The sequence below is a fragment of the Opisthorchis viverrini genome (genome assembly GCF_000715545.1).
Source record: "Opisthorchis viverrini unplaced genomic scaffold opera_v5_45, whole genome shotgun sequence".
In the NCBI taxonomy this organism is placed as follows: Eukaryota; Metazoa; Platyhelminthes; class Trematoda; order Opisthorchiida; family Opisthorchiidae; genus Opisthorchis; species Opisthorchis viverrini.
This window is the reverse complement of record NW_008751701.1, coordinates 1,327,297-1,341,152: the sequence shown is the minus strand read 5'-3', so window position 1 is coordinate 1,341,152 and position 13,856 is coordinate 1,327,297. Positions and strand designations below refer to the sequence as shown.

At 44.4% G+C, this 13,856-nt stretch overlaps 1 protein-coding gene across 1 annotated transcript in view; it reads left to right on the top strand.

Annotated features, from left to right (window-relative positions):
* The window catches only part of T265_03257 (hypothetical protein), a gene marked incomplete at both ends in the record, with an annotated part of 28,270 nt that extends 14,996 nt beyond the window's left edge, over nucleotides 1–13,274 (top strand). The window contains 3 exons of the mRNA XM_009167690.1: nucleotides 6,279–6,445; nucleotides 9,384–9,458; nucleotides 12,930–13,274. Coding sequence (XP_009165954.1) covers nucleotides 6,279–6,445; nucleotides 9,384–9,458; nucleotides 12,930–13,132 — 445 coding nt within the window. The remainder of the gene's footprint in view (nucleotides 1–6,278; nucleotides 6,446–9,383; nucleotides 9,459–12,929) is intronic.
* Between the last annotated feature and the right edge of the window lie 582 nt (nucleotides 13,275–13,856).

Below are 13,856 nucleotides of genomic sequence, written 5' to 3'. Positions count from 1 at the left end.
TTTAGCTAGTCCAGTGAGTGATATGAGGCAGTCGACAATGTTTTCTTTTGATCGGCTGACGTCCATCCAACTTTATCCATCTCGAAATATTACCTAGGGGCAGGGGTAGGTTGTAGGTAAAATTCTCGATTGGTTGCTCACTCCCTGAGGTCATTGACGCTAACGACAGCTGTCAAATTGTGAGAAAATTATCCAGTGGCTTCTTAGTCTGGAATATATCATGAGTGGTTTCTCTCTCATGCAGGGAGTATAAGTGATGAACAAGTCAAGTTATGCGAGAACTTTAGTCGAATAGGAATGATTTTGTAGGCTTGAAACAAGAAAAATCGAAATTTGGATAAGCCATGTTGATACTGGCAGTTTACGAAGGTTGAGTAGAATCAGACGTTTGATGTCAGTCTTATCATCATCATCATTGTCATCATCATCATCATCCGAATAATCATCATCACCATCATCATCATCATCACCATCATCATCATCATCATCATCAACTTTAAGAACAGCGCGCTTGTCGTGCTGCGGTTGTAGCCGCCCCATCTTCGTCCATCAATGGTTTGGGAAGGTAGGGGAGGCAGCTGTGCATTGAAGGCGGAGCTGATAAATTGGTGTTAGTGGACTGGTAATTAGGGGGGATTGGGAATGGAGCTATGTGTTGAAGGGAATGGTGTGTTGAATAGGCCGATCTCATCGTGCATGCTGTGTAATCTGAACTTCTGGCCTTGAAAAGAAAACAGTATTACGATCGTCACGGCGAACCAACAATACCGGTTTCTCTTTGTTTCACCAGTTTGTTTTTCGAGCTAGTATCAGTGATTGGTTAGTCAGTTCAATAGAGGAAAAAAATCACCTCTACACGTTTGAGCCCGAAACGACAAAGGGTTCAAGAACTTAAGTGCCAAACGAGTGCTCCGTGTTCTCGAATCAATCTTTACCTTAGGTCGCTCCTGGTCAGGTTTACGTGAAATGCGTATTACCCTGAAGACGTATAGCGGCTCCACGCCGAAAGCATGCATACAACTTTTCGGTTTCTTTCTTGGTTCATTAAAGAGACACCCTGTAAACCTGGCAGTCTCCTTCGGACACCGTGATTGGCCTGCTCTCAGCTGCAATTGTTTTAGACTTTGGTAGCTTGACGAGCAATCGGGAAAATAGTTAATAGTTTATATATCCGAAAAACTACTCTTCGTTCATTTCTAACTGTGGGATTCATATAGAGTTCAACATAGTGAATCCACCGACGTCTTGTGTGGTTCAGTCCGATCAATATTTGGACGTTAGCATTGGTTTGGCAACTAGCTAAAACCAGCGACCTATCGCCCTTGTTTTCACCAGCGGTCGTCGGGTCATACGACTGCGGTTGTTAGTGTGGATCCGGATGGCATCGCCTCCAGCTACTTCTGTTCTTGGACCGCATAAAGCGGAAAAACACTATTCCAGAAACCGCCTCTTTGTGTAAGAGGTCTGCACAAGCAGAGGGTGCGTTCTTCGTGTAATCAGTCGTTTCTAAAGGTGAAGCCGATCAGCACATACGACGTTTGAATGCTGATGAAATGAAATTGAACAGCTGACGTGTCTTTTCGATCAATCTCTGCCTAGTGTTGAAACCAAAGTCACCGTCTGTTGGTTAGGTGTCAGTTAATCGGCTCGCTTGAAAGTTTGTTGATTGCCATACGAGATGTTGTCAGTCCCCAGTTTGGGTTTCCACTTCATTTTGAGGAATGTTTGTGGTGACTACACAGGAGCTTGCGAAAAAATTTCAGTCGTTGTAGTTCTTCTTAACAAAGTTTTAACCATATGGGTTGAAACTCCAGATGGCACGCTGACCAAAGCGGTAGACTTATATCCCAATACGTGTCATCACAACAATGACCACGAAGCCTTTGATCCTTTAAGTAAATCACTTGGTCATCCAAATTGATCGTTCTTCGGTAAGATTGCAAGATCATGGGAAAGGTTGCGCGCGCCACGGAGGAGATTCGATTTGATTTAATAATCCGTGAAAAATGTCCGTTTAAAACAAAGTGCATGTGTTTGCGTGTGCACAATAATGTTTTGTTTACTGTTGGGCTGTGTGAACGAGTGAGTTTGTACCACCAATTAACGCGTTCATGTCCGCAACGACAGTGATTGGCCAATGTATGGGGTAGGAATTTGATTGGTTGCAAAGTTCATGGACTCAAACATCCGTGGACTGAAATGTCAGGATACGAAAAGTTGGTTCTATGCCTATGTTCTGGTCATGGCTCTGTACATTCCAGAGTTGGAAAGAAGTACACGCATTTGCAAATCAATTTGGTTTCCACGAGAGAATCAACTGGACCTCTCGTTTATGCTATTCCATAACTGAATGTGCTGCACACAGGCCGCCTCATGATTCAGTTGGCACGACATTCGAGACATCGCAGTATATCTTCATAAATGAAACTACGCACAAGGTTGCTGAAAACTCTTCGACAGCCCATGACCGGTCTCGCCCTTCTTACGGCTCATCAGGCATGCGCAGCCCCTAAGTTTTGGTGGTTTTCTTTACGAAAATAACCTAATGCACTTCCAAGGCAGCGTTTACCTGAACGAACGACTCAAAAGTACCTTATCTCCTTCCACCCTCTTCAATCCTAAGGGGCAGCGGCATCTTGACGTAAGGATTTGCTGCAAGACCAATTAGTAACCTCTTGCAGTCTGGACAAGTTTCCTTCTTGTTTCTGATCTGATTATGCAGTAGGTTACAATCACGCCAAGTGCGGATAACTATTAGCTCGGTTTCTCACGAGCGACCCACGAGTGAATCCACCCAAATCATCTGATGATCTACCTTGTTATGTGGCCTTGTAGGCCGTAAGTATTGATTGAAAACAATGTCACGGAACTAGTTGACTCTCGTGTGTTGACTCGTATGTCGCTAAGCCGTGTTTGGTGAGCTCCGCCAACGCACCTGCTATCCGGGACGTGTGTTATCGATGGCGACCATGTGCTTTTTTCAAGTCTGGGCGCGTCCTGACAGTTCCAAATGACCCTTTTTGGCCGGAGACACCGAACAATATGGCGGATGTCGGGAGCAATGACGCTGTCATCTTCGTTACGGTCCTGGAAATCGATCAAAAACAACTGTTTTAGCATTCAGGAAATCTCATTTTATTAACGCTTATTTCTTAGATTACAAACAGCATTGTTCGCCGTTCTTTGAATGCTTGTTTGAACGTCCAAATGTGATTGGTCCATCAGTCATTCATTGTCAGTTGTAATAACCGCGTACTTGTCGTACAGTGGTTGTAGCTGCCACTGTTTCGTCCACCGATGATTTGGGAAGGTGGGGTGGCGGGAGCTGATAAATTAGTGCGTAAGTACAGCATTGTAGGTAGACTTTTAATTCGGGGAGTGGGAAGGGAACTATGCATTGGAGGCAATAGCCTGGATGCATGAGCGCCATTGAGGGCGCGACTGGGTCATATCTGACAATGTTCCCAACCATTGATGTGGCTGGTCTTGGGGTCCCCATCCAGGAAGACGGCAGTGACCAGTGCACCTGAGTTTGCTGGTAATGGCTTTCATACTTCGCTGCCAAGTCATTGTTTGACCGCCTCTGGCTCTCTTCCACCCTTCACGTGGTTGTTTGAAAAGAACTCTTCGAGGAAGTCGGTCGACTGACATATGCAGCACGTGGCCAAGCCAACGCAACCTGTGCAGTGTGATCTGTTCATCTATCGAGGGTGAGTTATTTCTCCCGAATACCATTCGACGTACTTCAGAGTTGCTGATCCGGTGTTCCCACCAGATTCTGGCAATGCTCCGAAGACATCGTTGGTCAAACACTGAAAGTCTTCTGGCGTCCTTGGCGCGTAGCGGCCAGGTTTATGAGATATCTCCAGGTCTCTGAAAACCGATTTTCCACAGACATATCTGCAGTCTGCAGTTAGAACAAGCGAATTCGCAATAAGGTAATCAGAATACGGGTTTTGGATGAAGCGGCCAGTACTGCACGCAAGGAACGCATACAGCATTGTAATTTAATTTGACAAGACTACGTGTAACGCATGCTGAGTTACCTACGCTAACCAAGACCAGGGTGAATTTCCGCACCTGATTCAGAGTGACGGAAAACTGCAGGTGGATAGAATTCAACCCAACGGAAGGGAATGAAGAGTATTACGTAAACTTAGAGTATTGTTGGTACTATCCACCTTCCAGGATGAGATCAACGTGACCCTCTCTGTGCCTGGCTGGAAACACTGAGTTAAATGGCTGACCGATGACAGTGGCCTTGATAGTGCCCATTCGTATCCAAATTGTGTGACTGAATCTAGAAAGGTTTAGACATCTCGGATGGTCTTTTTAGGCTAACCGTACTTCTCTCTTCCTGCCCCATTTACCTCCTTGATTTATTCAAATATAGTGACATGGTAACTTGTCTGTGAAGCACCAGTGCTGTCATCTTGGGTTGCTGCAGGTAATGCTTGGGTTGCTGCAGGTGATGATGACAGTTCAAGGTCAGGCTTCTTGGTCAAAGCAAACACGCATTGATCTTCATGAACGAAAGAGATCAGCTGCGGACCTGTTTACTAGTGTCTGGAATAGCAAAAACCTTAATATGATGGGGATAGCTTCGACACTCCTCAGGGATAAGTCGTAAATTTACCATAGAGTACAATCGTAGTATAGTGAGTACGGTACAACATTGTGTGGCACAGTGTGGCATAGTGAAGCGTAGCTTGGTGCAGTATAGTATGCTGTTGCATAATATTCTATAGTATGTCATGGTATAGGACTGTAAAGCGTATAGCGTACAGCATAGTATAGTGTGGCAGATTATAGTATAGTACAGTATAGTATAGTAAAGTTTAGTAGTAGTACAGTATAGTATGGTATAGCATAGTATAGTGTATCATAATATAGTACAGTACAGTAAGATTAGTATGGTATAGTACGGTATAGTGTAGTATAGTATAGCATAGCGCATCGTAATATAGTATGTTATCGTACAGTGAAGTATAGTACAGTATTGTATAGTGTAGCATATTACAGTGTAAAAAGTACGGCAATGAAGCATCGGCGTTGAAGACTGATGATATGCTGTCGTTGGTGATGGTGATAATGACAGTATAGAAAGTCGTCCAGCTGTGATGCCCCCTCGGTGCCTAGCTGCCATGCCAACCGAAGGAAGCACAACGTCAGGGATACTTCCAGGTTGACGAAGCCTAGACAGGGGAAGTCGAGTGGCAAAGGTCGGGTTCGAACCACGGACCTTCCGGTCAGTGAATTGGCGCTCTAACCACTGAACCATCTCACCTGCATATTACAATATGGCATAGTACAGCACAGCATGGTATGGCATGGCGTGGTATGATACAATATAGTGCAATTTAATATGGTATACTGTAGTATCATATCACACGGCACAGTACGGTATAGTACAGTTCAGTTTTTTATTGTTTCCGGCAATCAGGTGGGCCACATTGAATTACGCGCAAAATTCTAAAGGTCGGACCGTTCAAATGGAGGCTTATGAACAAATGCGACACTATGAATACAGTAATAAAGTACTAATACGTACAAACCTCAGATCGTTACCGAAGGTGGAGATTAGTAAAAAAGGGGGATACAACAACCCCAAATCGTGAGATTACGCCGGCTTCTGTACACCTGGTTGGGAAATGCCATCGTGCACAAATAGTTAGGAAGAAAGCAGTACACCTACCCAAAGTTCACACCAAATCAAAACAAACTGGCCACGGGCTAGTGAATCCTACAAGACTGATTCGAATTAGACGTGTGCTTAAAAGGACAAGGATCACAACAAGAAAGGAACCCCAAAAACGCAAAGAACAAAATGGAGAATCAAACTGTACAGGAGAAAAGGATCAACAACAATAGAGTAGATTGTAGCATACTGTAGTGTAATAAAGTGTGGTACAGTAAGTATAAGATGGTATCCTGTAGTATGGCATAGCATTGTATAGTACGGTATAGTAAAGTAAGTATAGTTCTCCGGTATGGTAACTATACTATACTACAGTAGTTCATTATATATATAGTTCATTATATTACGGTATAGTATAGTGCGATGAGTGTAGTACAGTATGGTGTGGCGTGCTTTAGCATAGTTTAATACAGTATCGTATGGTACGGAGTAGCATATTCACAGTACAGTCATGGTATAGCTACAGAAGTTATGCTAATCTAGTGTTCAGTGTTCTCATCTCTCTTTCGTGTACTCCTTTTATTGGGCTATCAGAGCCCCAGCGAATGAAATGCACTGCTAAATATTTTCACTACATCAGGCTTCGAAAACTGCACGGATGTCCACCAGTGCGTGTTGATCCACTGCTAGTTCAAAAGGCACAGACTCTTGCGAATCGAATGGCACTGTCACAAACAATAACCACATTCGGTGATCCTACAGTCGGTGAGAATTTCTACCTGAATATTGGACGTCCGAGTGTGAGTGGTAAGTCTTATCCCGGTATTCTGAAGAACGTTGTGAAAGTCATTTTTCCAGTTAGAACATATCCTATGATGACCTTGGGTCTCGTTTGACACTTTGTGGTTTATCACTGACCGTCCTTTTTCGCAGTTATGTCTAAACTTAGTGCGATTGTGCATTTCGAGCACCTCAGTCGACCTAGCTAACTTGGAAGAAGGAACACACTAGTCATGAGTAGGCTGAAAAATTGACAGTGAACGTTTTCACTCTATTCGTAGATAATTAGGTAGGTTTGGTCCCCTAGTTTGTGTCAACTTAATGTTTGACTAAAATGCCAAATTGTACGCAACTAGTACTCATCTGCAACTTCAGTTGATAGTAGCGGAATACTCAGATGAATCGCAGCTGAGCCTCGTGTTTCTGATAAGACGTGATTCACCTTGGAGAGCATGATTTGTCCTGGTTGTGTTTAGTTAGTTTTACGGTAGTTCGGATACTGCGTCTACTTGATGAGCTTGAAGGGAAGTAAAGCCGTTCGTGGGCTGTCAATGTGTTGTGTCTTCCTGAACGGTGCAACTCTGTTTCGGTCCCTTGGCTTCCTGCTCCGCCCACTACGGTATATAAAAAGGCACGGCAGCTCTACACAGCCCTTTATGGAGACAAAGGAAAAGTATTACCACTGTATTTATACCGTGGTCACAGAGGGTTCCACAAGGTCATGCTAGAATCTCCGTGAGGGGGCGAGGAGCGTCGAGTCAAAGATGCCCGATCCGGATTGGCTGATGTTCTGGCCAATCAAGGCATGCCTTCGTTTGGTCTGTGTCCTGCACGTGACATATCGGTCCAAATGATGTGATGTTCGGTTATTAGAGACGGCTGGCCTCCGGACACAATGAGTCATCAGTAACTTGTGAGCCGTTTCCTTTAGGACAGTATACTGGTATCCAAAGAGAGTACTTGGTTTACTAAGAGCGTGAGATTGAAGGGTATTAGGCTGTCGAGAATTTTTTTTCGAAAACCTATGGGTGGTCTTATTCACAAAACTCCATTGGCTGTTTACCAGACTCTTCTTGAAACTGCCACCTCAAACCACGGTGTTCCACCGAGCATAAACAATTCCGTATGACGTGCCCTGCGGTCCACTTTCGGTCCAGATATTTCTTGAAAAGCCTTAATAATTGAACATGCTGATCAGGAACCAAGCTGTGAGCTTCCCGCACTGAAGCTACAGCATCAGATGTGGAATATGGTTTGTCACTCAAATATACAATAAAAATTATAATAGTTCTACTAATACTTCAGCTGTGGCCCATTATCGGTGACTATCAGTCGTGTGCGTATCACTCGAAGGAAACACGTAGGCGGGGATACGGCCAGATTGTCCAAATCTAGACAGAAACGGTCGCGATCCTGGGTGGAGTTCGAATCACTGACGTTGTGCAAGGGAATCTTGCGGTGCTTGTTGAAAGTGACAAGTAACACCTTCTGCAGGCATCATTATTCTCCTTGGTGCACACCGAAAAATGAGAACTGAATTCGAGTCAAGGTCTCGCCAGAACTCATGAACAGTGCACCTCTTCTTCTGCTCTGCGATGCTACAAACCTCGGACACTGCGCACTGAAGTCGAGCTTGTCGGCCCTTCCACACTGGTACACTCTGGATGTACCGACCATCATGTATGGCCACGCTGCGGTTGACTTGTCTGACACCGACGTTGATCGTTGAAGCTGATCACGACGAATAATAGGTACAAGCTTTGGTTGTTGATCGGAAACGTGACCTGCAAGACAGCAAGGAATGACATGCATTTTTCAACCCAGAGGGAACTAATAACACACTCTATTTCGGTTAAGATTAGCTATCCGAAGCGTCCGATACATCCACCGATTTACTCCGTCCACCGGTAGGCACTATCTCGTCAGGTATTTCTTCAAACACAGTAGCCACGATTGCTTCACGTGACATTCGTTATTAGTTACCCCATATTCTTAAAGCAGACAGCTAGGTTACGTCGTTAGATAGTAATTTTTTTAAAAAGTAATGAATAGAACTTCACAAGCGAAAGAAACTTGACTGGAGGGCTATTTCGGCAAGTCGAGACAAATGTCCCAGATTGCCACTATCCCGTACATCAAGTTTGTTGAACGCCATCCACTTTAATCAACTACTTTTATTCCCCTTTGCTTTTCTCGATCTCGTTTCCCCAATGGCAACTTTTTCGGCACAGTGATCATTACCTTCCAGTCAGTGTTTTATGAATTTCAGAACCCTCCCTCTTTACAATACCATCCTAGCTAGCCTGCACACCCTGCCGTTTAACCGCATGTCCTCTGATAGTCACTCCTGTTGATGGCCTGCTACACAGATGAATTTGTATTTTTTCTGAACTACTCATGGGATGTTAGTAGTGCGAGATGTGGCGATTTTTAATAAAGGCGCTATTTGATGGACTAGTCAACAAGCCGAACATCGTGATGTAGATCCTGTACTTAAAGGATGAGTGACTAAATAATCAAAGTGTGAGTCAGTCACAGTGCTTGTCAGCCGCCGGTGGCCGAACGGTAAAGCGTATATACTACTATCCGATATTCACCAGGTTCGCTTCTCCTTGATGGAGTTCCGTAAAATGAGCACAGGTGAAGATTCCAAATAAAGATGAAATAGATCTTCAGTGCTTCTCGGCTTTTTAGCATAGACTGGATTCGCTTTTAGGGCAAAACCTCTGTAAAATCTCTCTAATGTCCTCAAATCATCAATATCCTCCTGGTTACACGCGTCAGCTTTTGTGAGCCCAGATTACTTGCGGACAAGCTTGGACCGTAAAATCAGACCGCGACAGTGTTCTTGAACTCAAAGCTTTTCTTTAATGTAGAGGCATTATTCTCAGAGAGGTCCTCTTCTGCCATGATATTTGTATCGTGAGACAGTAAGCCTTACCAATCGTTATTTTCGACTTTTCAGCCGAACGAATAGTTAACGAGTGGTACAGTGAAATCAGGTCACATATGTTTGGCGCCGAAAAGCAACCCAACTCTCGTAAGTCATTAAATTAGCCAACCCCATTGTTTTCAAATTGCAGTCGCGCACTTTTGATGCTTTGATGTCATCTGGTGAATCGGGTTCTTCGTTTTCCAAACCACTCAGCTCAATGTGATCAGACGTTAAAGGGTGAGCAGAGGCTTCACAGCCACGTGGTAATTTCTCCTCAGAATTCCTTACAAGAGTCTAATAAAGGGCAAACAAAAGTTCTGAATACCGCAGGTCTTATCGTACGTACGTACATACAAACAACAGTTCTTTTATGTGCGGAAATGCAGTGAAGTTACTGCAAAACAATCCATTGTACTGGAACCACTTTCTCAGGAGACGAAGTGAATCAGTTTCAAAAATATGCCTGCCTTTTTGATGATGTCCAACATCAGCGATCGACAGACATAGTTGCGCATCGCGGAAACAACTGGCGATTGTAGTGTTAAGCTCCTTGGATGGAGTGGATATCAATTTATAACATGTTTTCATAGCTAGTGGCCTTTGACATGCTAGTGATTTTTTCCATCCACGACAGAGACATCCTCGGCAGGATTCTGAGTTCAGGACTTGCTCGCAGTTAATCAACTAACACAATGACTGTGTAAGCTACGAAGGAGCCGGGCTGTATATGGCAGATCACCACATTGGTCCTGGATCTTCTCACTGTTAACATCCTCGCAGTGAACTTCCGAACCTCCTGAACTCATCAATGGTTGAATTATTGTAGATTCTCTGTCTATTGTTACCGTCTTTCGTACGCGTCTGCTGTGGAATGGATGCTTAGTGCAACGCAGAGCGTAAATTGAAATGGGTTCCTCTAAACTGCGGAATTTTTCGTTGTATGAAAGCGTGTCGAGAACTGCCAATAGAACGTTCAACCTATTTCGCTCATCCATCATATCAGCGGAGTGAACCAAGTCGGTTGAAGGCGTCACATGAACTTTCGAAAACTTAGAAGTGCGGTTCTCATGACTTACAGCTTCAGTTCACGTGAATACTCCCCAATGAGCTGGAATGTGAAGCCGTCGTTAACTTTGGTATAATTCGTCACCAGGTGGAGATCATATCTGATGTCTTCATAGAAAACAGGCAGGAAGTTAACTGCTAAGTTGAACAGACCTAATAGATTCGTGTTTCCATCATGCCGCCGATCGATTAGACCTTCATGTCTGCTGCTGTGGTGTTACTTGTGGGTGCACAGCAAATAAGGTGAGATGCACTGGACTCGAGTTTCACACTTATTAGAGCTCATGAGTAGTACACATCCTTGGCGGTGTGTGCGGGTTCGAATGCACGCTGGATACACCTGAATTACCACGTCTGAATAAACGAACATGTTCACACTTGCCCGACGCCTTAATCGATATTTAGATTTCCATTGCTCTTCTAGTTCATTTAAATTTCCAGCTGGACCAGACTGTTTTACAAAGTGAATAGTCATCACCTTGTGACCTTAACTAAATCTCCTCAGCCACGTCAACTTTGGTCCACAAAATCATGTCTGTCCTCTCCACTTTTGCGCAATCGCGGTTTTGTCTTTAAGCTGGGGAGAACGGGTGAACGGGTTATAAGCAACCACTGGTCTCCCGTCAGCTCTATCATAAACAGGCTGATAACGGTGATCATTGTTCTCTTCACTGAATTGGGCAATATGGTTGCAAACGTTTGACCACCAACCAAGGTAATATCGTCAGTGAGTAGTGAGTTGTCAAATTGAAAATTGGTGGTACTAAATTCCTGGAATTGTGCTGATTAACAACAGTGGGTATTACTGATTTCGTCTATGGTCGCATGAGCGATGAATAATCGTCTTGACCCAAGAAAGTACATGAGTAGCTGACGCCGTCTGCACGCAGAACCTAAGTCGAGATATAGATCGATGGGTCTAAGGAAGGGAGGTTGAATATCCGTATAACCTCGGTCACATTCCGTATCTGAACATGTTTTCGAAACTAGGTGGTCGCATCATTGCACTTGTTTCGACTAAAGTCCGTTCTCTTGAATAGTAGCGAGACAAACTTTCTGCGGTAGTATCAATAACATCTAGCAAAACAATCTTCTACAAATTCGCCACTCTTGGCGATAGTAGAAGCGGACATCCTGGCTGGTTCCTAACCAGCTTCAGACTAAATCCGCCAGTGACCGTATTCACCGTAAAGCATTTGAACAGCGTTTCAGGCCGGAATACACTAGCTACACTACTTAACTTGGAAAGGATAATCGCCACAACGAGACAGACTGGGTGGAAATCTCGAACAAGCCCAGAAATCATTGGGAAGTCCGCCAATAGAAGGTCGCATGGGCTCCTAATCACCTGCGAATTCTACTTCATATCTGAACTCGTCCAGATGCCATGAGTCGTTGTTCAAGGACGGGTGCAGTCTGTACCGTCGGCCCTGCGTCCACACTCAGCATAGAGAAGATGAGATTCGGTATCCTGGATCAACGGGAACGCATGAAATTGATACCAACGACTCTTTCTGTTCATCGGGATTGTTAGCTGACCAGATCAACTGATATGTAGAATGGACACTGCCGAACCTATTGAAGAATTTTGCACGCTAAACCAGCTTGGACTTTCCAACTCTCGCACACGGCCTAGCAGCCGCGATCACATCAAGGTGAACGCGGCTGATCGCGACGACCTAGCCTGGTTGCATACGGGCGGTCCTTAACAACTAAGTCTGTTTGGGATCAGAATATTCCCGGATTTTCGGTCAGTGATGACGCATCCATGAGAACTGTATACCCGTGTTTGGCACTGATATGCGGTTGGACTCGATCTTGGATGAAGGGAATTTCAGACAATTCACGCACTCACTTTTGACCAATCAAAATTTAGAAAACCGGTCGGGTGCAGGTCAGATGGCGCCTTGTGATCGATCCGTCTCTGATAGTCTCACGGCTGTGATTGAGGACTGAGATGAGCCTCATTAACAAAATAAATCTTGACAAATGGACAACTTCCTGATCAAGTCAACATTGATCCTCGTAACTAGGCAACAGGGTCTGAGGGTGCCGCTTCTCCCACAAGCGGAAACGTCCCAATCAGTCATGCCATAAATTCTCATATACAAGTTGACGTTCTAATCACAGCAACACAGGGTCAAACGCACGACTGGTTAGTACTCCCATGCTAGAAAGTGTAGAAACTTCAAGTGAATTGTGAGGCGAACACCACCAGTTGTTGAGTCATCTCAGGTGGGCACCTGTCCGCAAATTGCAGACACACGTTTGCACAAATGCCTCTTGATTCTGTGAATGTGAGACACAACAAATTTCGGAGACAAATCTTGGGGTTACTGTTCCCACGAAACATCCTCAAAGACGGTCACGAATCATGAGGATTCGTCTGACCATCAGGAGTCCGACCCAAGTGCTGTAGTTGATATGTTGTCAGGTATTTAAGCAATTCAATTGAGATGATTCAAACATGACCATATTTCTCATCCAATTCTTGCAATTTCCCTCCTATAGACAACTTCTCTCAGCTCATTTGGAAGTCTACAACGAGGGTTGGATATGGGAGAACCGCAATTCACGGAGGCTGTACAGCCTTCGTCGTGGCACTGTTTCAAGCTCGGGGAAATGTACCAGGTGACTACACAGAAAATGTCCCTCCACGCCTAGATGGCACCATTCCCGTGGATTTGGGGAGCGCTGGTTTGATTATCATGTAAACTTGGTTTCGAAACTACACAAAGCAGATCTTACTTTGGTACTTTTGATTTGCATTTGTATTTTGTGAATGAATCCAGCTTCCCACAACTCCACCTGTGGAAACATTTGAATTCAAAAATACACACGTGACGTTTGCCAGCGGCACCTTCAGAAAGGTCAGTTCCTCTCCAACCTTTCCGATCACCGAGGGTTCCATTTGACTGACTACCGTCAGACGCATACCAGTTCGAAGCCAGATTTAGTAGATGTACGATGTCAGCCTCGTCAAATCGTGCCAGAATCGTGGGCCTATAAATCGATTCGCTTTATTCATGCACGCCGATAAAGTGCAATTTATTGATATTCTTACTCGATATGAGCATTGGCAAGCTTGAAATGGTTATGTTAATGTGGCAAAATTGCTGACCGAAGGCTCGACGGTTCGGACCCAACCTTTGCATCTCGATTGTATGAGCTTAGATAAACTGGCAGTTCCTCAGTTCTTGCACTTTTCTCAGGTGTTATGGCAGCAAACCGACTGTGATTTCTTTTCAAAGTTGCAAGCATGATTGGGTGGGGACAGATCGCCCGAAATTTTTTTAAATGTTAGTGAGCCACAGTCTTCTTGAGGGAGACTACTCATAAGGCTACTGGAAACTCTCCGACAGCCCACGACAGACCTCACCCTTCTTGGGCTCTCCAAGAAGGCACAAAGTCTCAAATATGATATCAAATGAAATTACG